Source organism: Fundulus heteroclitus, chromosome 11 (genome assembly GCF_011125445.2).
Source record: "Fundulus heteroclitus isolate FHET01 chromosome 11, MU-UCD_Fhet_4.1, whole genome shotgun sequence".
Taxonomy (NCBI): Eukaryota; Metazoa; Chordata; class Actinopteri; order Cyprinodontiformes; family Fundulidae; genus Fundulus; species Fundulus heteroclitus.
The window spans coordinates 19,667,165-19,692,611 of record NC_046371.1 but is presented as its reverse complement, the minus strand read 5'-3'; the positions used below and the strand labels follow the sequence as shown (position 1 = coordinate 19,692,611).

The following is a 25,447-nucleotide window of genomic DNA, read 5'->3' as shown; positions in this document are numbered from 1 at the left end:
TCATGGTCCACCGTTTATGGAGCTAGTAATGCTCCTTTGGGAATGTGCTCAGTAAGACAGCACCATCAGTCAAAAAGGAATAAGACAGCCAGTGGAGCTGCATCTGTTCTGATTTAAAATAAGAGGATTCTACCAACAATCAGCTTTAGTAAAAAGGTAAATTCTCATCCCCATCCTTTTATGTTGCCTTGGTCCATCATTAGTGTGCCATTGCATAAGTTCCCTTTTGCCAAAGTATGAAACAACAAATAAGTTTTCTTTAATCCACCTACTAACACACGCCTTAGAATGTCCTCTTTACTCAAACTATTTAAGTCCCCTTTAAAGCTCAAATGTAAAAATAATATTTAATGAAGTGTCTGGTTCCAAAATTTCACATTTAATTTATCTGCAATAAATGGAATGTTAGCATGATTAATTTATTAGGGAAGATTTGCAACTTGGCTGCTTTTAAACATTCCCATTAATCTTTGCCCTCTCTTTTGTTTACAATAGTTAATAACATTTTAAATTAAAACATGTATTCTCACAAAGCCCTAACAGTTTTAGTCCTGATTCCTTTCAACAATAAATATATTTCTCAAAAATTGCTTTCTGTAAGCCGTTATGTAATTACTGGGGTAATAGTTGTGGCATTTCAACCAAACTGAAACTCAACTTTATGAGTTTATATTTATAAAAAAAAATCCTGTTTTTGTCTGCCAAAACCTTAGCAACGTGGGACCCCAATTTATTTTCCAAATGTGAATTAACTGAATTCATTGTATTTATCCACAAAGGAGAATGTTGGAATTATAATGGGTGGACCTTAATTAATTAAAATATTGTTCAAAAGTTAATACAATTGAGTCATCCAATTCTAAACGTAAAAACTATTCATTAAAAGCAGGGTCAAAATTTTGACATTTTTTTCTTGTAATTTTTCTCAGAAAATTCAAAAAATAAATATGACCAAAATAGGATTTTCAATACTGAAAACTAACAGGATGGCCTGTATAATCATGGGGAAGGCTGAAACTTGACAGTTGTCAAGCAGGCATTCATTAACTCCACAAGAGGTCTCTGCCACGGTAATGGAAAGTTAAGTAGAAAGAAAAGGTGTTATATAATAAGGTACAAAAGGAAAGCAAATAACTGCAGCCTTGAGAGCATTTTGAAGCAAAACAAATTCAAAACTTTTTGGCGATATTCACTGGTTTTAAAGAACCGTCACAAGCATATTCAGCACAGGGGTACACCTGCTGGATTCCTTGATTTTAGCCACTCCTGAACCAATGTCAGAATAGTTTTACCTGGGCTAAGGAGAAAAACGGACTGAATTATTCTTATGTGGTCAAAGTCCTCTTTTCACATGGAAAAAAAATGTATTTAATTTGGAAATCTGGAACAGAGTCTGGAGGAACAGTGAAAGGCATTGCAAATTGCTTGAGGTTCAGAGTAACGTTTCCAAAGTCTGTGATGATCTGGGAGCCAATGTCATCTACTGCTGTTGCTTCAATGCGTTTTCTGAATGCCAGAGCAGCTGTCTACCAGCAGAGTGGACTACTTCATGATTTGATCTTTTGACAAGCGCTTTGGGGATGCTGATTTCATTTTCCAGCTGAATTTGACAACACTGCCAAAAGTACCTATACCCCTGTACTGGTTGGCCAGCAAATCTGTATGAACAAGAAACCACAGACAATCTGTGAAGTATGATGAAGATGAGAGACACTAGTGCAAACATTATGGAGGTGCTGAGAGCCAGTATTATTGCAAGCTAGGCAATTTTTAACACCTCAGGAGAGCCACAAGCTTTTTGCCTCCTGTCACGCTGCCGTGATGCAGTAAATCATGCAACAGGAGCCTTGACAAATTATGTTATTTTCAGTTCAATTCAGTTTTATATAGTATACAAAAAATGTCTCAATTCACTTGAAAAAAAGTATATTCAATTGAAGCTAACAGACTGTACGTCAAGTAGACCTATATACATTCCAGCTGACCCCAGTTAGCAAACAAGATCAGTTGTAAGTTTTAAGCCTAGTCTAAAATAGACCGGGTGTCTGCTTCATGGACTAAAACTAAAAGTTGGTTCCACAGGAGAGGACACTAATAACTAAAAGATCTGCCTCCCATTCTACATTTAGAACCTCCAGGACTTACCAGTAGACTTGTAGTCTGAGAGCGAAATGTTCTGTTAGGAACATAACATACTATTAGATCTTTGATATAGGATGGAGCTTGATTACTAAGGGCTTTATACGTGAGAAGGAGAATTTTTAAAAAAAAATTTTAACAGGAAGTCAGTGAATGGAAGCTAAAACAAGAGAAATATGATCTCCCTTTTTGATTTTCATCAGAATTCTTGCTGCAGCATTTTGGATCACCTGAAGGCTTCAAACTGCATTTTGTGGACTTCCTGATAGTAAAGAATTACAATAGTCCATCCTTAAAGTAACAAATGCATGGACTAGTTTTTCAGCATCACTCCTGGACAAAATATTTCTGATTTTGGCAATATTCCACTGACGAAAGAAGCAAACTCTAAAATTATTTTTAACATGAGATTTAAATGGCATGTCCTGGTCATAAATAGCACCAAGTTTCTCTTTTTTTGTGTGGATACAGCTGTGTAATTCAATAAATTGGTTTACCAGATTAAATGTCAGTTTTTATCTTGGGATTGTGTGAAATAAATGTCTAAAAAAATGTGTATAGGCCAGTGTGACTTATATACTGTATGTTCTTTTTTTTCCTATTTAAGATGCATTTTTTGACTTATGCCACTTATATTCAGGAGCAATTTATAGTCTGAAAAATATGGTAGTAAAGAGAATTACCCCTTTACACCTTCTTTTTTGAAGAAGATGTATCATTTACATAAACAAACTGGAACCTGTCAGACAAATAGGATTTCAACCAGCCTAGTGCTGTTGCCTTAATCCCTACAGCATGTTCAAGCCTTTCTAATAGATTATTGTGATCGACTATATTGAATGCAGCACTGAGCTCTAACAGGACCAGTACTGACACAAGTTCATTATCTGAGGTCGTGAGAATATCTGATCACTTTCACCAGAGCTGTTTCAGTGCTATGATGAGCTCCAGAACCTGACTCAACGTCATCAAACAGATCATTACTGTGTAAATGTTCACACACTTGATTAGCAACTATTTTCTCAAAAAATGTATATAACAAAAGAAAGATTAGATGCTGTATAGGTTTGTAATTTACTAAGCCATCTTGAGCAAGAAAAAGTTTAAGTGATGGTTTGATTACCACTATCTTAAAAGCCTTTGGTGCCATTTACTAAGGACAGATTCATCATAACTAAACACTCAGAAAGCGCCACTGAATCAGAAGAGCCCAAACACTGATCATGTTGATCAGTTATGTCCAGTGCTCACTCCGTTAGTGAGAACGAAGCTGAATACCAGTAATTTAAAAATAATATTTTTTTATTAGAACAATTTTTATTAATAAAGAATAGTATGAAGTATTTATTGCTGAGAGCTGAGGGAATGGATGGCTAAACAGAACTATGATCCAAAGTCAGAAAATAAGTTTAGGATTATTCTTATTCTTTTCTATTACTAATGAAAAATGTTCTAGCTTGGTGATATATACAGTGTATGGACATACTTTTCAGAAGGCCGACATTCTGTAATAGAAATAATTTTTTATTGGTCTTATGTTGTATTCCGATTTTTGAGAAACTATATTTTCCTGTAAGCCATAATCATAATGTGAACAGGAATACAAACTTGAAACATGTCACTCTGTGTGCAATGAATCTGTTTACATTTTTGGAATCAAATTACTGAAATGAATGAACTTTACCATCCTATTTCAATTGATAGAGATGCACCTGTTTTGTGTATTTCTATCTGTTGAATAATAAGCTGTTCTACAGCTTTAATTATTGTTTGTAGTTTCCGGTCTGTGTGGCATTAACAAGTAACTAAAGAGTTTTAAATAGATTAGTAGCACTTTAGACTAGTCATTAACGCAGTAGTCTGGGTGTTAGTTTGCCATTTATCTCAATCGCATTTTAATTAATAGACCCTGCTGTGTCTGTAGACTATTTGTGCAATTCTTTATTTTCCCTGCATACGCTCAGCAGGGGAATAAACAAATAAAACAACTTATTTCCTATTCTCACAGGATGAAATCAATAATTAATGAGCAGGAAGTTCCAGCTTGAAGCCTTATTATTCAAACAACTGCCCGGACGAAGAATCGAAAAATATCTGACATCCACCTTTGCTCTGAAATACAGACAGATAATTTCATTGACAGAGAACAAACTGAACTGCAGTTCTGTTGACAGGGTTGGCAGCTAAATATCACTCTGAAATGGAACTATCTGACAATGTCTCACTGCTCCCCTTCACGTTCTAGACATCTGAGCTGACAAAAAGCCCTTGAAGCGCGGATGCCAAAAAGAAAAAAAAAAATAGATTGGGGGGAAAGGTTGGGATTATTTCATACAGACATATTCCAGGGACTTTGATTTTGGACTTTACTTTTATAAGGAAAATTAGGGCAAGAACATAAGGCATCAGTTCTGCCTGATTACTCTGTCCATTCGTACACAAGTGCATGTAAGATGTTAGGGACGTCAGGCAGATCCAATATGACATAATTGGCAATTTGAGGAATGGCACTGAGGGTTAAATTATCATTTATTGCTCCAAGGAAAGTCAACAGAACAGTGAAATGAAGGGAAAGCAAAAATTAAAAAAAAATATGACGTTTTAAGCACTCTTGCCTACTCAGGGTCGTTTTCTTTGATGTTCTGTGATCAAAAGGCACACATCACTGTGAAATAAGCTCTTGCAGTGAAAATGGTGATGTGGTGGTAGCACAATGAGTTCACGGCTTGTGTACTCTTTTACCTTTTGTGATCGGAAGGCGTGTGTTTATGCGAGTGTGGGCATCTGTGCGTGCAGGATGCCACAGTCTTACCCTGCGGACTGATATCCCTCTGGGTCCTCTCCAGCTCAAAAGCCCTCTGCCCCCACTCTTCCTCCCTCTCGTCTCTGTGCCTCTCCAGGCCTTTCTCTCTGGTTTCTTTGCCCTCCCATGACACTTTGTGGGCTGGATTGTGCTCTGGGCGATGGGCCGATGCCGAGGGGAGATTGGGTGCCACGCTGCACACTGCAATGCCTCTCCTGTTAGCCATACCCCGGACATTAGACATGTCTGAGAGGAAGGTGCTCATCTGTAGAGACATTATGCAGAAAATACTAAGGAACAGTTTACAGTCACACATGTTTTAGTTAGAATGAGCATAAATAATGTACTTTTTGAATCTGCTTAACGTACATTTTTTTCTCTGCTAAAAAAACATCCTTTTTTTCATATTTGCCGGTTAGTGAATGACCCAAGTGCAGACAGCACACTTGTGGAACTGAAAAACTTTGATAATAAAATGATGATAACTTACAGGTAACAGGAAGAATTGGTATTGGAATAAAGGATGGGATGTAAAATGAGCAAGTGGCAGTTTTATATAGCAGTTTAATGGAAGAATCCAGCAATGAACGATGACAACCAGTGATCTTATATAATGATGCAAAAGTGGAGAATGACAGAATTCAGGTCTGTTAATCAGGGATCTATGTGGAGAACTCAGGCTCAGAAGACAGTAGGGAGCCCACCTAGATCCCTTTGTTTGAGAACTTGGGATCAGGAACATGTGGTGGGTTGTTGTCGAACCCCTCAGAGAACTCAGGATCAGCCACATGAGGCTTAATTGGAGCCGTAAATTGCAAAACAGGATGTGAAGATGGCATTGATAATGATAACAGAGCAGGAGGTGCAGAAGATGATGATGAAGGAGGTGTAGATGACAAGAATGATGACAAAGCGGATGATGAAAATGGCACAGATCTGGAAACTGCACTATGCTGCAGACCGCTGACAGATGTTGAAGAAGAAGCAGGAGGTGCTGGAGAAGCCTGGCTATGCAATGAAGAGAGGCTGATGCTTAGGAGCACTGAGGAAGGTCTAGGGCCCTGGTGCTGAGAGGAGGTGGCAGCCTAAGGCTAGAAGTGCGGTCTGACACTCTGAGGTGGCAGCAGCCTGAGGCTACTAGTGGGCTCTGGCGTATTAGGGGGACAAACAGCAGACTCAGAAGCTGACAGATAGGCTGAGTAAGTTGTATGAAACTGCAGCTGTGGATGTAGGGCCCATTGCTGCTGGAAAGCAGAAAAGTGCTGGAGAAGCAGCAGGTGATGCTAGGAAAGGAGTTAATGTGTCAACCAGAACCTCTGAAACAGGAGTGGGGGTTTTGGACTGACACCCTCGTGTCAGTGACAGGGCAGGGAGGAACATCAGTCAGATCCTCCGGGGCAGGAGCGGGAGCATCTAGATGACGAGGCTGCCTGTAGCAAGCAGAGGACTAAACGGCAAGAGACGTCCAGACAGGTGGCGGTGGAGAACATTGGAGCTGTGACTGAGGTGGTGGTGACTGTTGTAGGATCTACAACCATGCTCCTTGGTAGTTCCACTGAGCTTCCTCCAACAGATCATCCAAGCCCTGAGGAGGATGAAGCAGAATCCAGATCTAGCTGATGCACACCATCAGTTGCCGCTATTAAACGCTCCCGGGGTCTACCAGCGTGGGCCACTGTGCTGCAATATACCTGCAGTCAGTGTGTAAAGCTATTGCAGCCTTTATCAGAAAAGGAATTTTTTGGGTCCAATTGGTTGGATTCTTCTGTCATGTTTGCTGGTTCTTGACGGACCCGAGTGGAAACAGCAGACTTGTGGAACTGAACAACTTTAATAATAAAATGGAGAGAGCTCCCAGGTAAAACAAGGGGAGCAGTTATTGGTATAAAGGCGGAAATAGAGAGAAGATAGTAACAGGGGTGTTAATCAAGGGATTATGTGGAACAGCTGAGGCAGAAAGTAAGTAGGGAGACCGAAGAAGACTAATTAACAAAGTTGGAGCTGAACAGAGACACAAAGAAGCTATCTTACCAAAGGGAACTGTCTAACAGCAATTTAACATAAATTACTCAACATGTACAAAGAACAGAACACAAGAATAACTCAAGAGCTGAACACAATACACAACAGGCTAATATGGGAAACCTTAGAGAACATGACAGGGAAAGGATGACAACAGAGACACAATAGAAATCCAAAAACCTAAACGCCTAAGAATGATGACACTTCTATTGAATAGTTTCCATATTTTGCAGCTGTTTAAGATGATAAATTAACCTGCTTTAAAAACTAAATGCCCCAATGTAAAAGAACAAAAAAAAAATAACTTTTTTCTTTTTTATCACAGGTTTTTCAGATCAAAGATTAGACAAAATCAGACTAAATTAACATGTGTATTTTTAAAGGATGATTCTCACCTATTAAGAGAAAGCTATGCAAACCATTCTGGCACTATCTAAAAATGTAATTGCCTTCTACACCCAATAACTGACTGTGTTACACTTGGCAAAACAATTGCATCTGTGTTGTTTTTTTTTTGGTAACTGTCAACCAGTTTGTTTCTTACATAGCTGAGGGGAGATTCTCTCCCACTCTTCTTTGAATTTCCTTCATTAAACCGTTTAGAAGTGTTTAATGAAGTCTAAGTGGAGGGCTACTAAGCACGAACAGCCTGTTTGGTCATGCAACAGCATCTCACGCTAATTTAGGTCTGGAGCTTTACTAAGACAATTGAATCACTGCATTTTAGTCCATTCAGAGGTCATAACCCTGGACTTGCCAGGGTAATCCTGCTGCAAAAACTCAGTGCCCCTGAGCTTAAGGTCACAAACAGAGGAATACCTCTTTTGGATCTGCTTGAACAATTTTTCCTACTTGCTAGAGAGCCCAGATATTTAGAATCATTTAATGGGCTTTAATATAACAGGATTTATTTGAGGCGAAAGAGTGAACCACAAGCATTTTTGATAAAGTGTAGATGTGAATCTTTTCTCTAGGCTTGATTACCACGACAATGTCTTATAACGCTTATGCTGTAAGGCACCAAATCTAAAAATATTATACAACATGGATTGCAATACAACCTTTTTTATTCCTATTAGCCTATTCAGTTATTGCTATACCCCATTGTGTCTAAAAGAACACAGCAAAACCCTTTTCACTCCCTACTACCTACATCATCTACAACACCATCACTCTCAGTCGCTGCCACAATTAGACTTTTCTGTAATTCATCTGTAAAACTGGTGCAACCCTTCTCAGGAACATCATGTTTCTCCTAATAGCTATTTTAATAATACGTTTCCCAGCATATAACATGGAAATTAATTAGAGAAGCATAGCACCATCAAAAGAAGCTGATGGGCCTAAAACTGTCTGTTACAACACAACACGTAATATACTCCCCAGCACATATTCAGTGAAAAAAAAAAAAAAAAACATAGAGGCAAGTAAATGAACAGTACAATGCCTCATTTGCAATCTTACAATTAGTTTTTTCAAGTTCTTTTAAAGTTTTGATGTGAAAATTGATTAGTGAATATCTTATATTAATAAAAGGAGTTCTACAAAGCCCAAGTGTATGCTTCAACATTGTAACATTTGGAATAATACGTCTACGGCTAAAGCACACCTTTATGTAGCTATTGTCAAGGCCGGCTTGTTGCAGAGGCTCAAACTGATTTTTTAGTGCCTTTGGCATTAACATTTGGCTTAAGGTGTGTTTGTATTGTACATGAAACCAAAACAAGGATGTCCAGAAATCACTTCTGGATCTTGACCCATATGTTAAACCTTATTTAAAACTGTATCATTCTGAGTCCTTGTCACGATCAGACTTATCTGCATGTCTGCTATAAACCCTGTGTAACCCTTGTCTCAGCCAAATTATTTTTCTCCAGATAAATGTACGGATGAACTAGACGGGCAGTGTATTATGGGAATGATTAGTATCATCAAAACAGTCTCAAGGGTCTGTAAGTATAATGTACGAATAGTGACATAATCTAAAACTTTATCTTTTCTCTGGTTTTAGTATAAAATACTTAGCCTATTTAATGTCAAAAGGAAGTAAATAATGACAGTCATATTACTTGGATTGATAAAATTACGGAAATATTGATTAAAGCATTAAAGTGGTAATTTTTTTTCGGTATTTTTTTCAGTTATGTCAAGCTCACATTAAAGGAGTCCCCCAAGGTTGTGTATGAGGCCCTTTTGAAAAATTTTACAATGGAGAATAGTTCTGCAACTAGGGAGCACTTTTATGCAAATGACCCCATACTTTATTCAAATGGCTCTAATCTCAGGCTGGTTGTAGATAAGCATAAAACTACCTTTTAGCATCAACGTGCATTATTGTATGGCATAAAGGTGGTTCGTAAGGTGAATTAAACAACGTTACACTCAGATTTGAAATATAATAGGTCCACTCAAAGTTCCTCCTTGCATGGCTCAAATCTGCTCCCTCGGGACTGCTCTGTCTGCTTCCAGCTCCTTTAAGACTATGTGAGGGTTTAAAGTTCTTATAAAGTTATGCTTTTAGCTTGTAACAAGATAATCTTAGACGTTAACATGTTAACCTTTGGAGGTTTCCTGGTTAAAAAAGGTAAAATATAGAAATAAGTAAAATAATAAAGGCTCTCTTTCTATTAAAAAAAAAAAAGTAAAAACCTACAACTCTAGAACCAAGGTTGTGTTGTGATATGGAAACAAATAATTTTGACTTAGACATGCCCATATACACTTATGCACACCTGACTGCTTTCACTGGAAGTGGTCCTGTCGGTTCCTGGAGGGACTGAGTGGGCAGTAGGACGCACCATGACCTGGGGAGGACCTCCACTGCAGCCTCCAACCTCACCATAAGTCCCCGTGGACGCCTGTGAGCCTGGCACACGCACGGCTTTAAACTCAATCCCCTCGATCCCCATTCCAGTCTTGTGTAGCATGTAGCTTGCTTCTGAGGAAACAGTCGAGATGCCCAGAGCAGCCTGAGTCCCCGGACCTGGGTCAGAGTCTTTCCGGAATTTGATTTTCTTCCTGAAGGCGATGAAGAGTATGAGGAGGAAAATGATGACAAAGGCAAGCACTCCGATGCCTATTAATTCCCCTGGTCCAACATAAGACAGCGGCTCGGCCTGCAAAACAATAAAAGGAAAAATAATCACTAAAAAAAACATGGACTTAGCTTCTCCTATTCAAAGTGTAAGAAACCTACACCATGACTGCCTGCTGGAAGCATAGAAAGTCAATGGGAAGGATTCACTTCTGGTTATACAACTATCAAGTACATCCAACAACCCATCAACAAAAGGGATGGTTAGACTTAACTATGGCAAAAGTGAAATTAAACTAATTTTTTTTTCCTTTAGACTGACTAAGATGTAAATTCAGTTCTGAATGAATAGAATTAATGACAATGATGCAACAAACCTACTTTTTAAGTGCTTTATAGTCATTTTAGGAAAATACAAATAAATATATAATGTATTCCATTCAAATAAGTATTGACAGTCATTGATGCCACACCTGCGTGCATCTCACTTCTGATTTATCCTAATGCCAATACTAGTCCTTGGGATGCTGGACAGGAGTTTAAGTCTTCTTAATTAAATTAATTTCCAAAAGTTAAGAAGGCTCACACCTGTGCTTACAAGGTCTCACAGCTGTCTGTTGCTGTTTGTCAGAATGAAACAATTAAACAAAGCTACTATAATCTTGTTAGGATCACAATTGTGTTAAGAAGCAGTTCTTTGATTAATTCAATAAATTAAGCTTTTTGCAGTAATTACCTTTCCCAAAAGCAAAGCAGAATATTTTTTTATCTGAATTTTATTTAACAAACCTTTCAATGTTGTAGCAAGAAAAGCCTCCACATGACATGTTGCAAACAAGTCGACTAACCAGCCAAGTTCTATCTATTATGACATTGTACTTAGCAAAGGGCATCTAAATTATCAGAAGCAAAATTCTGTTCGCAAAAGTGGTGAATGGGTTATTTGGTGCCAGTTATTAAGGATTTCTGTTGAAAGAACCAGGTCATTATGCAGGGAAGAACTCCTTTGTCCAGGCCTCAGTGAGTCAGGACAGGGAAAGATGGATGCCGAAAAAATGGGTAGCAAGTCTCGTTCAAACCCTTTACTTAAGTCTTACAGATCAGTGTAAATGACTAGTGACTAGTGTAAATGTTTACTTTCAAATTAAACAAAATAAAAATGTTAATGTATTGGCAAAAAAAGGGTGTCTAGCAGTTGTCTGGATATGAAATTGATTGAAAAAAAGACCCACCCATGAAGAACTTGGTGGTTCCATATTCAGCAAACCTTTTTCTTTGTCACAGTTGACAGTGTAACTACAAATGTTAATGCATTTTATTAGGATTTATTGCAGTAACCAGCTGCAGATCTTTTTGGACCAGGCCTAAATTCCCAATATGATCTATGTCTGGACTTTGACTTGACCATTCTAACACATAAATATGCTTTAATTTAACCTATCCATTGAAACTCTGGCTGCATGTTTAATGCCATTGTCGTCTTCTAAGTCGCTTTCCTCCAGGATTTCCTTGCATTTAGCTCCATCTAGCTTCCAATCAATGCTGAACACAATTCAGTGTCCACACAGCATAATGCTTCCACCACCATGTTGCAGTGGTACAACTTTTCTGCTGCACACAACATTTTACGGCTCGGTCAAAAAGTCAAATTTTGCTCTCTTCCATCCCTAAACACTTCTTTCACATGTCTGTTGTGTCCCCTACATGACCTTAAAGGGGACTTCTGTTGAATTTTTCAACAATGGCTTCTTTGTTGCCATTCTTCCATGCAGGGCAGATTGGTAGATTGCCTGACTAATAGGTTTCATGTTGACACCAGATCTCAGTTGGGAAGAAAATAAATCATGTTGGATACACATACTGATATGGGAGGCGTAATGTGTTGGGAACAAAAGAATGCCACCATTTGGTGAAAATTAAAATGACCAAGCCACAGAGGCTAAATATGAAGTCACAGAGAAAGCGGGACTGAATATCTGATGCTGCAGGGTAGGCCGATGCTGAAATGTCATTGTACCAACAATGGGGCAGCTGCCTCATGAAATGATGGATGATGTCCTGGGGTATATCCTCCCAGATCCTGATCAGGCTATCTCTCAGCTCCTGTACAGTCTGAGGTGCAACCTGGTGGCTTTGGATGGACCTAAAAATGACGTTCCAGAGATCCTCTATTGGATTTTGGTCAAGGAAGTGTGGAGGCCAGTCACTGTGGCCTCCACACTTCCTTGTTAATGATAGATGAAATGGAAGTATATACCCTACAAATGACAATTTTACATCTATTTCAGTCAGGGGTAAAGTTTGGTCATTTATACTGTAGTACCATATGTAGATCTTATGACGTGTGCTCAATTCTGATCTGTTGATAAAAATGCACAGCATGTGAAAATGATAGACGATAAATGTACATTTCCTAAGGAGTGCTTCTTTTACATTTTCAGACAGACACGTTTTGTCCAGGAACCAGGAATAGTCCTGTCTTTCAAAATAAAAGACCATTAAGAAAGCTGCATTATAATTTTCTTGAATCTGAGACATGTTATGTAGCCCTTTACAACATCACAGTGCAGTTAGAAAATCAAGTAAAACTGAAGGATAATAGCAACTACTGTGATTGTCTTTGTATGATGCTAGATAAAGTAATGACATACCCAAAATAAAAACGTGTATAAAAAGTAATACAGTTAAACTAAAAATTAAACAGCCATTTTGGAATGATTAATTGCACACTATGTGCTGGAGTCTTCATGTGATTTTTTTTTATTTTGAAATGTAGAGATCAAATTTCATGAAAAGCAATATACAAAACTTTCCTCTAAATCAGCTTATGATAAAAAAATTAAAAAAACTTAGATTGTATAAAAGGCGGTGCGGGGGGGGAATTACTCTTCTGTTGGACCATTTGCAAACCAGTCATTCAGAGCAGTTTTGGAGAGAATGTAAATGAAAGTGGGAAATCTGTATTTCAGGCAAGGTGTTGAACAGGAGGGAAAAGGATTACAGAAATTTGTTTGCCTGTAACAGCTCCCAGCAGTTTGATGAGCAGTTTCTAAATAGCATCTGTAATACAAAGACTTGAAACAAACACTGAGTTATTTTTGTTTTAATGAGCTGCTGAATTGAAGTATAACTGTGGAAGAGGTGCAGAAAGTAATCGAAAGTATCAAAATACTTAAAGCCTTGGCTGTTGATAAATTGGCTAATGATGTTCTTAAAAGTCCTAAGTTATTGAAACACTGTTTTCAGAGTGGTATCATACCATTAATATGGCATAAAAATATTATTAAGCTGATTCCTAAGTCATCATAGGCTGACCCTAGAGTCCCTCTAAATTATAGAGGCTTACGTTTGTTAAGTTCCACTTATAATGTGTACACTGCTGTGTGGGCCTTGTAACAGGCTTTCTAAATATGCTGAAGTGGATCAAATTATGGTGGATGAGGATAAAGGATTGAGGAAAAATATACCTTGCATTGACCACATTTAAATTTTATCCACTGTAGTGAGAGTAGACAGCATGAAGGTAAAACCACCTTCTTCTGCCTTGTTGATTTTCCAAAAATGTTTGACTGGATAAACAGAGATTTTTTGGAATATAAGTTACTCATTGATATTGTTGATGGTTATTTCTATAACCTGTGTGCAGGTGACTGATATGAGGAAAGGCTGGTTTACTAGCGGAACAAATCAGAGCTGGGCCAGGGGCGGGGCAAATGACCGGGCCCTTTATAACACCATTTTACAACAGACACATGCCCACAACAGCGGGGCCTACATCTTTGGCACTACAGAAGGTGATTATGTCGTTTGAAGTCCATCAAACGAATATGAAGCATAAACCAAAGAACAACAAAAACATTAGGATACATGGTCACCAATAAAATAACACATATTCAAAGTAGTTCAGCACCACGGATAGCGATCACATCATCTTGACACCCGCATTAACTTAACTCAGAGCCTATAATTCCCCAAAATAAAACACAGACGCATCCACAGAAATGTCTGAATCTTGGCGAAATGCTGATATAAACCACTACAAACACCGTTAAAACTATAAGCACCTGAATCAAAAAGCAAACAAAATCCAGAAATGCCATGACTCAATCTAGGTCACAGCCAATCGTTTTACGTTTAACACCGCCAGTGTCTATTCCGAACCCAATGAGCTCATAGACTGCTAAAGTATAAATGTTGTCCCCACTGATGTTCTTCAGCCAGGGATTTACCTCTTTACACTCACATGAGGGTCTTCGCTTTGGAGTGTAACTGTCCTGTAAAATATTCCATATTTTATGGGATGGTTGACAACTTACAGCTAACTGCAGAAATATCACATTGGGGGGGAAACAACTGTCCTGTTGGAAAATGTTAACTTACTTTTCACTTCTTTGCTGGGAATCTTCTGATGTATATTGTCTCTGTAGAGGGATCGGGGGTTGCAAACACAGCAAACATACTAGTAGAGCAAAGTTAAGTATATTCCTCCTAAATGTTTCCTTGTTCAGTTGAGCAGTTATTTAACATGGTTTAGAGCTCATTTTAAGGCCACGTAACAGCAAAAGCTAGACACAGTGAGATGTCAGTGGGACAGACGTTACTGTGTCCAGTTTTCAGCTGCCACTCAGTTTATATGCTTGGGGAAAGCAGCGGTGCGGTGAGATGTTGTTGGTAAGGGGAAAAACACGGAGTGGCGTTTTAGATGTACAAGTATTCTCCTATCCATCAAGTGGAATGGAATCTTTCGGGGGGGAAAAGAAACAGAGCAAGGGCCCATGTTTTTGTAAATGTGAGTCTAATCAGATAGCTTTCAAAAGTGGAGGGGACACGTCCCCTTCACACATAATCGTTGCGACCCCCAATGGCCCCATTTAAATATGGGTGATGACAGGTAAACCTTGCACATGCTCTGACCTCCCTTGGCTGTGCTAGAGTCCTTTCTCCCATCAGGGCTCCTCAGGAATGGGCCCCTCAGGATTCTTGCCATGCAGCCCTCCCAGCCACCCCTGAAGCGCCACCCCAGGGCTGATTTTCTGCATCATTCGGAATGACGAAAAGGTGATGTTTTCTCCCCTACATTATTTGCTATTTATGTTGGCTCAATTAATTAAGAGTGCTAAATTACGAATAAGAATCTTAAGCACAGTAACTTAAAGGAGCAATAAGCAATATTTCCCCACTAGGTGGTGCTTGAGCACTGTCTGTAGATCAAAACAAGAAGCACCTCTCTACCTCCACAATATCTGTTGCATTCTATGCACATATTTGCAAAGGATAAAAACACAGCAAAACAGCTTCACCTATTGGAGTAACATTTCTTGTGAAGAAGTAAGTAACTCATAACTTTATAATGCTGTTAGCAAAATAATATTTTGATTTGTTGGGGGTGCTCTCCACCATGTTGCTCCAGCACTCCGCTGCTCTGATGGCGGCATTTTAGGGCAGGAAAGGGCTAAGCTCTGAGTGGCAGCTATTCACATGCATGTACATGCACACCAGTGCACATACATGTACGCAGTGTCCGAAATTAACTTTGTTATTCACCGGCCAAGTTGGCCGGTAGATGTAAAAATCAACCGGCCAGGCATATTTTTTACCGGCCAAAATATTAATTTTGACCAGACCTCAACTTTTATAAAAATTAAGAGTGAAATTATGTTAATTATGGGGGGCGTGGTTGGGGGCGTGGCTGACTGGAACCTGGAAGAGAAATCTTTGTTTCCTGAATTAAAAAAAAATATATACTGTAGTCGATTATAAAAGACACAATATGAATTATCAGATTCACATCCAGCCGATAAAAAAGACTACAGATTATCATTATTCTATCCATGTTGGCCTTATTTGTGAATGAGGCAGAGTTTCATCAAGCCTGTACGGTCAGTGGGGGTTCTAGACCAAATTTAGCAGGGTGGGTCAGGGTGGGGCCAGTGTTTTTTCACAGGGGCACAGAACAAAAGATTGGGGGGGGGGGGGGGGGGACTTAACAGGTCAACATTTCATCGTTTAAAATATTAAGTAAGCCAAAGAGCCAATTGTGGCTCTGAAACTGCAGGTTGCAGACCCCTGATCTTTTCTCAATACAGCGGGAGCTTAACGTGAAACAGCTTGATTTTAATTATTGTTATTTTTTTTATATTTATTTTTTAATTATTTTGTTATTTTATTATTGGGTAAAACCATAAACGAAAAAAATGCAACTGATCCAAATGACCAGTCAGTCACGTTATCTTTGTCAGCATTTATCATCCTAAGAAATTTAACATCATGTTTTTAGTACAGGGGCCATAACAGGGGCCAGGAACAGTTCTACATGGGCATAGGCCCCTGTTGGCCCCTGTTCAGAACCGCCCCTGTGTATGGTTCAAAATTTTCCCCTCAGCTGCAACACTTAAAGCACTCAGGGTTCACGCTGCGTCTTTACGCTGATCTCGCTGCTGGATTTTACCCTCGTGCGCTGCGCCCCCGATGTTACAGGTTACATGTAACGTAATTTTGCGCACCTGAATTCAAGCGCAACGCACCACGCCCACCGAAGCACCGCTGGTCCTGTGTCGTTAAAAACAAAAGAGCATGAAAAACAGTTACCGACTCTCCTACTGACTTTAATTGGGACATTTCGGTACGAGTGGAAGGACATTAAACGTAGCGATTCACGTTTTGAAGGCTGGCCGCTGATAAAAGCACCTTGCTCCGAGAGGGGGCGGGGGAGGCGCAGTAAGAGCGGTGAAGCACAGAGCCGCAGCGCAGGTAGTTAAAAAAAACAGAATAAATAAGAACGAAACTTATAAACAGACTAATTGGCGTTTTAGACTGTGTCTGGTTAGCAGATCTGTTTTCTGATCCAGCGTTCAGCCATGACTGGTTCTGAATGTGAAAGAAGCTGAACCAGCACCACAGAAGGCGGGTCTAGACTGAGCTCTGGATGGACAGAGCTGTGAACGGATCGTATGGGTTTTGTTATTTTTATGTTTCTTTTATTTTATTTGGTACAAACATTTACTCGCCATGTGGCAGCTAGCCCTCTGAAATTCACTCGCCAAACGGGAAATTTACTCGCATTTGGCGACTGGCGAGTGTTAATTTCGGACCCTGCATGTACGCCCGCGTGGCCGTCCATGTAAGCAAGAGACTGGAGAAAAACAGAGAGCTGCGGTGTGACGTCAGACCCTAGTCCATCTGTAATATTAACTTTAATTCTTCACATACCTATTTTTTATTTCTCCATCCATCCATTTTCCTACACGCTTATCCCTGTTGGGTTTGTGAGTGGTGCTGGTGCCCATCTCCAGCTGTCAATGGGCGAGAGGCGGGTTGCAGGCCTATGTTTTAGTTCTTTCTGTCTAAAATATTTAAATTTCTCTTATTAAGTGTTTTTTTTGAAAAAAAAAAAAAACAATTCAATACAATAATCCAAATCTATTTTGGTTGGCTGAATGTGAAATATTGGGATGGTCATTCAAGAACAAAATCTTTTGTGTGGCACGATATGCGGAGCAAGCATAGAAAATGAGACTGAAAACTCTGTACCTTGTTATGTTGTAAAAAGTACTGTTATATTGGAGATGGTGTGAAACATCTGGTTATCTTCCTTTTTGTGTTTATAGCGTCTTATAAACCCATGTGGGCTGGGCACATATGTGCATGATACTAAATAAAATTAACAACCCCCTCTACTACTGATTTGAAGAGGTCAGTATTACAGAAGTATAACTGACTTGATATTCTCTGATCAAAAACTGTTCCTTTAATGTATTATTTTTGAGCAGTGTATAAGGAAGCAGTTCAAAAAGCTGCTTGGTTGCTTTGTTTTGCTTCAAAATTAGGAAAAACCGAGTGGTACTCAAAGTACAGAAATTATAAACTGAACCAATTTTAAGATGAGTCTAACACTTTAATTCCACTGTAGAAACCTTGAAAGTGTCTCGAAACTGCACTAGAAGGTACATAGGGTAATGCATTATAAAAGTCATAAGCATGACTAACTTCAAATGAAAGCTGTGATTCACCCATTACCACACTTAAACTCATTCAAGTGTGGAGACAAGGATACAAAACCCTCCAGGTGCTCGTATCTCACCAAACTCCCAGCGGATTCACTGTGCCTCCAAAGTATAATTAGGTGAATTATTTCAGCATTTTCTATAGGATTTATTCCTCTTTTAATCGGACTTTTTGCGTAGCCAAAACTCTACCTGCATGTCATCCTCAGGGACCTGGTCGTCACAGAACTGGTCGTCGTATCCATCTGAGCAGTTGCAATAGAACGAACCGAACGTGTTGACACACTCTCCTCTGCTGCCACAGTTGTCCTGGTCGCACTCGTTTACATCCTCGTCACATCTGTCAGCCCAGAGACAAACAGATTACCATGCATGGGAAGTGCTGAAGAGGATTTTTTTTTCTTCCTAACTAAAAGGGAAGAATACAAGATGAAAGCTTGACAGTATGCTAAAATTAGATTAACAAAACATATTTAACCTAAATTAAACATGTTCTCAGCCATGTTTAGCCATTTTGAAAGCGTAAACAAAACCACTATAAATGTATAACAGTTATGGGTTGATGGACGGCTAGATGATAAACAAACAGGTGGAAGGATTAACAGATGGTTGTATGTATGGAACAAACATTTTCCAAATTCTTTTATTTTTTATTTTTTATTCTTATCCAGACCTGACTTCTATCAAATCCTGCACTCTTCAATACGTTTCCAGACTGTGTGGAAACCGTGACTACTGTAAACAAAGAGGTTCCCTCCATGGATTTCCCACAATCTGATTTCATGAGGTTCTAAATCAAACAGATGGGTTCACAAAGAGTCATAGAAAGGCACATGCCCCCCCCCCCCAAAAAAAAAAAATAAAAAAATCACACATGCTGTTTCACCCTCTGCATGCATTCGTGTTCATCTTAGCTTTATATATCAAACACGGCATCCTGCTGTGCAGGAGAGAGAAAATACATGCTTTTTTTCTTTTCAATTATTTTTTTCCTTGATGGGATTTTTCAAAACGCTTCACCAGAGTTTTTTTTTTTTTTTTTATCTGACGGGGGTGGGGGGGTTGGGTAGAAGCATTTCAGAGGAAGCCTTATTGTGAAACTACCCAAAGTTTTTTTTTTTTTTCTTTTAATGATAAAAGTGCAAGGAGTCATTAAGTATCTAAAGTTTTAGCCCTCAAGGCTTAGGATCTGCTGGTCAGTAAAATCCTCTCATAAATATTTTGAATAATGAATACTTTATGACCTAATTAAAAAACAGAAAACTTCAGACTGTCTGCCAGTTGAGTCATATGTAAATAGTTTTATGTTCAATGTATAATTTGGCTGTTTATGTGAAATACACAAGTTGTACTTTCTAATTTGTTGTGAATTATATTTATTTATTGCAAATTAAGTTTCTTCTTAAGAGTTTATATGCACAACAGGTGAACAGCCAGGCAGACTTAGCAGATATTACGTGGCAAAATACAGAACTAGTTATCCCTTGGGGCTGGGCTGTTCAAACATGTGGAGTCGCAGGACCATAATGTTTTTCTGTTAAAAAGGCAAGTTTTATTGTGAATTATTTTTCTGTTATCAGCAAGAATTTAATCATGCAATATCTTAATGAAACAAATTATTGTAGATGTAAAACAGGGTCTCAGATATTTGCCTTAATAAAAGAAAGGCTTACACTTTCCTAGCTTTATCAGTTCAATGTTTTTTACTGTTTTGTTGGTCTAAACCAGCGTTGTCCAAAGTTTTAGGCTATTGGGCCAAAATTGTTAAATCGAAAGTGCTCGTGGGCCAAAAAATGAATAAAAATAAATAACATATAACACAAAATATGATAATTTTAAGAAAAGTATATGAACTGTATTTAATCTATTTTATTAAATGAATTCCAATCAGAGTTTAATGCACCAAAGTCTGCATTTGAGTAAAAGTCACCCTATTTACTAAGAAATTAAAGTGAATGTAAAAGTGTGTACCCGAGGAAGACCCTTAACCCCAGATTGCTGTCATGATTTAGGTTTTTGTTTGTTTTGGACTTTTCCAGACTTGAATCAGCCACTATCCAATCAGCTTAGTCTCCTCAGTCAATTAGCCCAGATCAGCTCCACCTGCTGCCAGTGATTACTTCCAACGCTGCTCACCTCTTTCCCTGTCCATATATACCTACCTCAGCCATCTCATCTTTGTGATGTGCTCTGCCTCTACCAGTTCCTGTGAGCTCTTCAACCGCTGTTAAAAGTTGCCTGTGTCTGCAGTTCTGCCTGTTTCCCTGTGAGTTCCAGCCACTTGCTCTGCCCGTTCTGCTGGTTCCCCCGGTCCACATCGCTTGTTCTGGTCTGTCACTACCTGCATCCTCTGGTCTCCTGCTCATCCCTGCCTGCCTGCACCTTCAGCCATTAGTCATCTGTTAAGTCTGGTTCTGCTCGCCTGCCTCAGTTGCCACTACTCATCCTTTACGATAAACCTTTTAGAAACGTAACTCTCTGTTTGGCTGAATATCGGGTTCACCAGCATTAATCATTACAATCACTCCCAGGGCACCACACAGTGGCAGCCTGCTGCTCCCCAAGGAGATGGGTTAAATGCAGATAACACATATTTAAATGAAATGCATGTTGCAATGACAATAAAGATGATTGTTGTTTTTATTATTATTAAGACAAATGTTTTGTGTTGTACCGAACATTCAACATTCAATTGTGAGATTTTTACTCGTGTATATAATAAATTTACCCTACTTAAAAATAAAAAGTTTCCATCTGCAAAAGCCACCAGCACTAGGCTAAATCTTTCTTGAAACTCAGTTGGTGGGCCGCACAAAATGAGCACAGGGGACACAAATGGCCCCCGGGCCACATTTTGGACACCCTTGGTTTAAAGAACTTTCTTTGAAAAGGCTCGCTGCATTTAGGCAAGTTTGAAGAAGGGCTGTCTGTCCTCAGACAGGCTGTCTGTCCTCAGACAGACAGCCCTTCAGTCAATAGTTGCAGGATGTTTGAAGCGAAAAAAAAAAAAAGGAAAAAAAAAGAACACGGCTAATAGAAAATACATGCTTTGTATTACACCGAATATTTTCCATTTAAGAAAATATTAAATTGAAGAAGGGCTGCCTGTCTGAGAGTCAATAGTTGCAGGATTTTTGAAGCAAAAAAAAAAAAGGACACGGCTAATAGAAAATACATGCTTTGTATTGCACCAAATATTATTAAATTGTAATTGAAAATCTCATCCTAAGTAAATTACAAAACCTGTCCATCTGTATCAGCTCCATTTTGCTGGAGGGCCACATTTTCACCACTCTTGAACTGAGGGTGAGGGCCAAACGAAATGACTCTGAATGTCGCAAATGGCCCCTGGGCCACACCTTTGTACACCCCTGCCTTAGCGAGTCAGGACTAAATGACACCCTTTTTCTTACCGACAGCAATCGTCTGCATCATTGCAGCCGGACATTTAGAAACTCTTCATGACAGAATGGGTAGAGTTCCGTTAAAATGGCTTCTTTCCTGCCATTGATCCACCTTCAAAGCATGTTCCACACATTTTCACCAGGGTTGAGGTTGGGTCTTTGGGGTAAAGCTTAATGTTTACTCTCTGCTCTTATCCTATCAGTGTGTTTGGACTCATTTTACTGCAGAAATAACCATGAACGCATAAAATCAGCCATCTAAACTGTTTATTTGGGGTGAAGTTTTAGGTTCATTATTCCATAGAGTTTGTGCAATGATCCTCATGTCAAACAGGTTTGGAGTAAAAATGTTAATTTATGTTTCAGTAACAAATCTTAACTCCAGTGGGAAATGACTTTACAGTCTCAAAAGGCCAGATTCAGACTAGGAAAAAAAATTAAAAGAAAGGAAGGTAGATGGCTAAAAAAAGTGTTTGATCGACATACAGTTTGCCACAGGACATTTACCCAAATTGTAGAGGAGATGTATGTATATATTTGAGTCTCTGTGTAATTTTCAACATATACGGATCAAAAAACAAACCCAATTAGTTGTAGTTTGAAACATTTTTTTAAAGCTGGTTGCTGTGAGATCATTTCTATGTAAAAAATTAACGACTTAAATAAAGGGTTAAAAATCACATTCAAGGAGTTTGCACGTGCATGTAAACTTTAGCATGCAAGCACATAAAGGAGTTTATTCCACTCAATATCATTCATTCCAGCTTCAACAGCAGAGCTTCTCTTGTCAAAGCCAGCAACCCTTCTTTTGATGGAAAACTGCTCTCTAGTGGTGGCTCCCTTGAACAACCACGCCAGCGCAGAGGTTATTTCAAAGACAATTACTGAGCCGTAATTAGGGAGGCAGCTACAGACTGATTACAGGCTTTTCAACCAAGAATTATCCTGAATTAAATTAGAACCACCAATTTGTCTCCCATATCAGCAAGTACAACATGGGTAGTGGATGAATGTGTGCAATGCTTTGCGGGGGCGGGAGTCTTCCACATGGCTTTTTATGCTTCAAAGAGTGCAGCTGCAGATGTTTTATTGTGATAAATTAAAAACAAAAATTACCACTCAGAATTTAAATATGTAAACATTCTCTAAGTGGGGCACACTATTCATTAACACCTCTTCTACAGTCAACTATTACATATCTTGTGTGTGTGTGTTTAATGTTTCTTTCATCTTACATAAGTCCCCTGAGTCCTCTCGGACAGCCACAGAGGAATGCGTTGCCAACAGCCTTGCATTCTCCACCATTCTGGCATGGGTTTGGCATGCAAGATGTTAGTTCAACTTCACAGCGCCCCCCAGTGAATCCACTGCTGCAACTGCACATGAAGCCTGTTTGGAATAAAGATTTAGCATGTTTTAGAAGACAATAAATCAACAGGGACAAGAACATTGATACAGAATCATTTTACAAATATTGAAAATTTTTAGAAGCCCTTTTATATCAGTAATTCATTTTAAAAAGAGAAACTCATATGTTAGACATTCTTTATACACAGCGAGATAAGTGTTTGTTTCATTTCATTTAATTTTGATAACTGGGGCTTGTAGTGAGTATTACATTACACCAATAAAACAAGGATTTTTATTTTAAAAATGTGGGATTATTTACAAGCGTGTCCATGGACCGTACAGTAGATGCACTCAAGGCTTGGCCAGGGCCCATTTTGCATGAATTATTGCATCAAAGCAGGGTATTACGGAGGCAATCTGGCTGCGGCCGCCTGAGTTGTTAAAAAAGCCCAGGTTGCTTCAATACCAGCTTTCAAGGCTGTGGCCATCCCTAATGCTTGTGCACCGTCTTTTCTTCTGCCCTTTTTTCATTGATCTGCTTGGAAAGGGGACTCTAAAGAGCCAGGTTCAATGACTCAGTCAGCAACTTTCTTCCCAGTGAATATTTTAGCCATCACAAATCATTTTTGTATTAAAAAAAAATATAGACCTTTTTTGGCCTCCCATAATATTGTAATTTCCTGCAAGCCATATGTGCTTGAAAATATATTACTATGTGTATAATAGTTCTATAATGGAGGTTTTCTTTTAAAGTGAATTACTGAAATAAATGTACTACTTGACGACAATCTAATCTTTGTTTAAGGACAAAAAACTATTAGTTACAAACACAAATGTGCTAATTGACACAGTTTCACAGCTCCTAGTTGTGGTCATCTGCATGCTGACATACCTCCAAATGGCAGGCTGCTGCAGATGGCTCCATTGAGACATGGCTGGCTGATGCACGGATCTGGATAAAGAACACAGCCCAGCTTGACCTCGCTGAGCCCGGCTATCTCGGCGTAACGGCTCCTCTTATTTTGGAGGGGCAGCTCATTACCGTTCAGCATCAGCGACCCCAGGCAACCTTGGAAGCCGTCCTGGGCTCTCGCGGCGCCGCTCACTGAACGCTCTCTGAGTTCTGGCCCTCCTCCCATGCTCTCCTCGGGTCCAAAAATGGGCCTCTCACCTGGCCCGCTCTGCAGCCTCACTTGTGCCCCGAAGAAAAACGAGGAATCAGGAGCTATTGGCCAGAGACGGACAGGGGCCCGTGCTGCTCTGCGACGTTCCACATAGCTGTCATCCACTGACAGAAGGGTGTAGTTTCTGGTCAGCTCTAGAGCAACTGAATGCCATAGGCCGTCATTTATTGGTCTGTCCGAGATGCCCATAATGCCGAGGGTGTTGTCGCAGTCCAGCTGGAACCACAGCCGACCCCCCTCGATCTAGGAGGAGAACTTTTTTAGAGCTTTCATTGCAAAATGAAAAAAATTAAAAAAGTGCAGTCAATTTTCTTATTTACCTTTAGCATAGTGCAAGGGTTAACACGAGTGAACATAATGACTCCTCTTCTTTGAAGTGTTCTAACCCTGAGGCCTAGCCTCATCTCTCCACTCTGGAGCCTCTCTGTCACTCTGTACTTGATGTAGCTGTTTCCAGAGAAACTCAGCGATGTCTGACCTACTCAGTCACACCGTGCAAAGACAGAAGAAGAAGAAGAAGAGAACAGTTTCAATTATGGTTCAAAAAGCCTTTCTCATGTCTTCTACAATCCAGTTGTTCACCTGAGAAAAGCTGAGCAGAGTTTTACAGGAAGTGAAAAAAAAAAAAAAAGCTTGAATTATACCTGCACACTCATCCAATCTCTCAGGCTGACACTGGCAGACAGATGGCGTTGTTGGACCAGAAAGGACGCACTGCATGTCTTCTGGACAAGACTGTCCTTCACAAAGTTCTACAGGGGTTGGACACGTCCCCCCTGTTTAAGAGAAGGGATGGAAAGAAAAAATAACAGAACACAATATCGTTGCATCCCCCATTTTATTAAGCTATCCATTTATATTATTAAATCCTTAAAATTCATAGCAATAAAAACACTACTTTCAACTTTACAAAATCATGGCTTCGGTATGCCCTCACTCAGTCAGTTTAGTTAAAACTGATAACCTTTACACAACAGAACAGAATAAATGTAGTGTAAAAATTTAAGCCTGAAACACACCATACAGTGAAACACATGGTGTGAAAAAGACCAACAAAAGAAAAATCAAGGGACAATTACATGACAGCAACTCAATGCATGAATGTAATGTGGTGACGGCAACTTGCTGAACCCTTCAAACTCAGCACCAGTACAGGGAAGGAAGGGATTTAAGTGAGTTTGACAGTGGCAGGCTTGTTTGTGCCAGTGGTTTGATTAATGCAGACATTGCTGACCTAATGGGATTTTCGCGAACAAACACGCTTCACATTTACAGGAAATGGTCCAAAATACAAGCAACAACAAAAAAAAACTTCCCAGTGGGCAGCAGCTGTGTAGATGAAAAAAGCTGCTTTTGTTCTCAAGAGGTCGGAGAGCTGGTAGGCCGGTTCGAGATGATGAAAAGGCAACAATAGTTTAAATAACCACCAGTTCAAAAAGGTATCCAGAATGCGATTTCTGAATGAACACTACGTCAAACCTCAAAGCAGAAGGGCCACAGCATCATAA

General features: G+C 39.3%; 1 protein-coding gene across 1 annotated transcript in view; it reads right to left on the bottom strand.

The window, feature by feature from the left end:
* The window catches only part of LOC105922684 (protocadherin Fat 3), a 160,314-nt gene that overhangs the window by 46,696 nt on the left and 88,171 nt on the right, over positions 1–25,447 (bottom strand). The window contains exons 44-49 of the mRNA XM_036143069.1: positions 24,584–24,715; positions 24,260–24,417; positions 23,648–24,182; positions 22,641–22,794; positions 18,194–18,341; positions 9,697–10,080 (exon numbers count right to left, since the gene is read on the bottom strand). Of these exons, the coding sequence (XP_035998962.1) occupies positions 9,697–10,080; positions 18,194–18,341; positions 22,641–22,794; positions 23,648–24,182; positions 24,260–24,417; positions 24,584–24,715 (1,511 nt within the window). The remainder of the gene's footprint in view (positions 1–9,696; positions 10,081–18,193; positions 18,342–22,640; positions 22,795–23,647; positions 24,183–24,259; positions 24,418–24,583; positions 24,716–25,447) is intronic.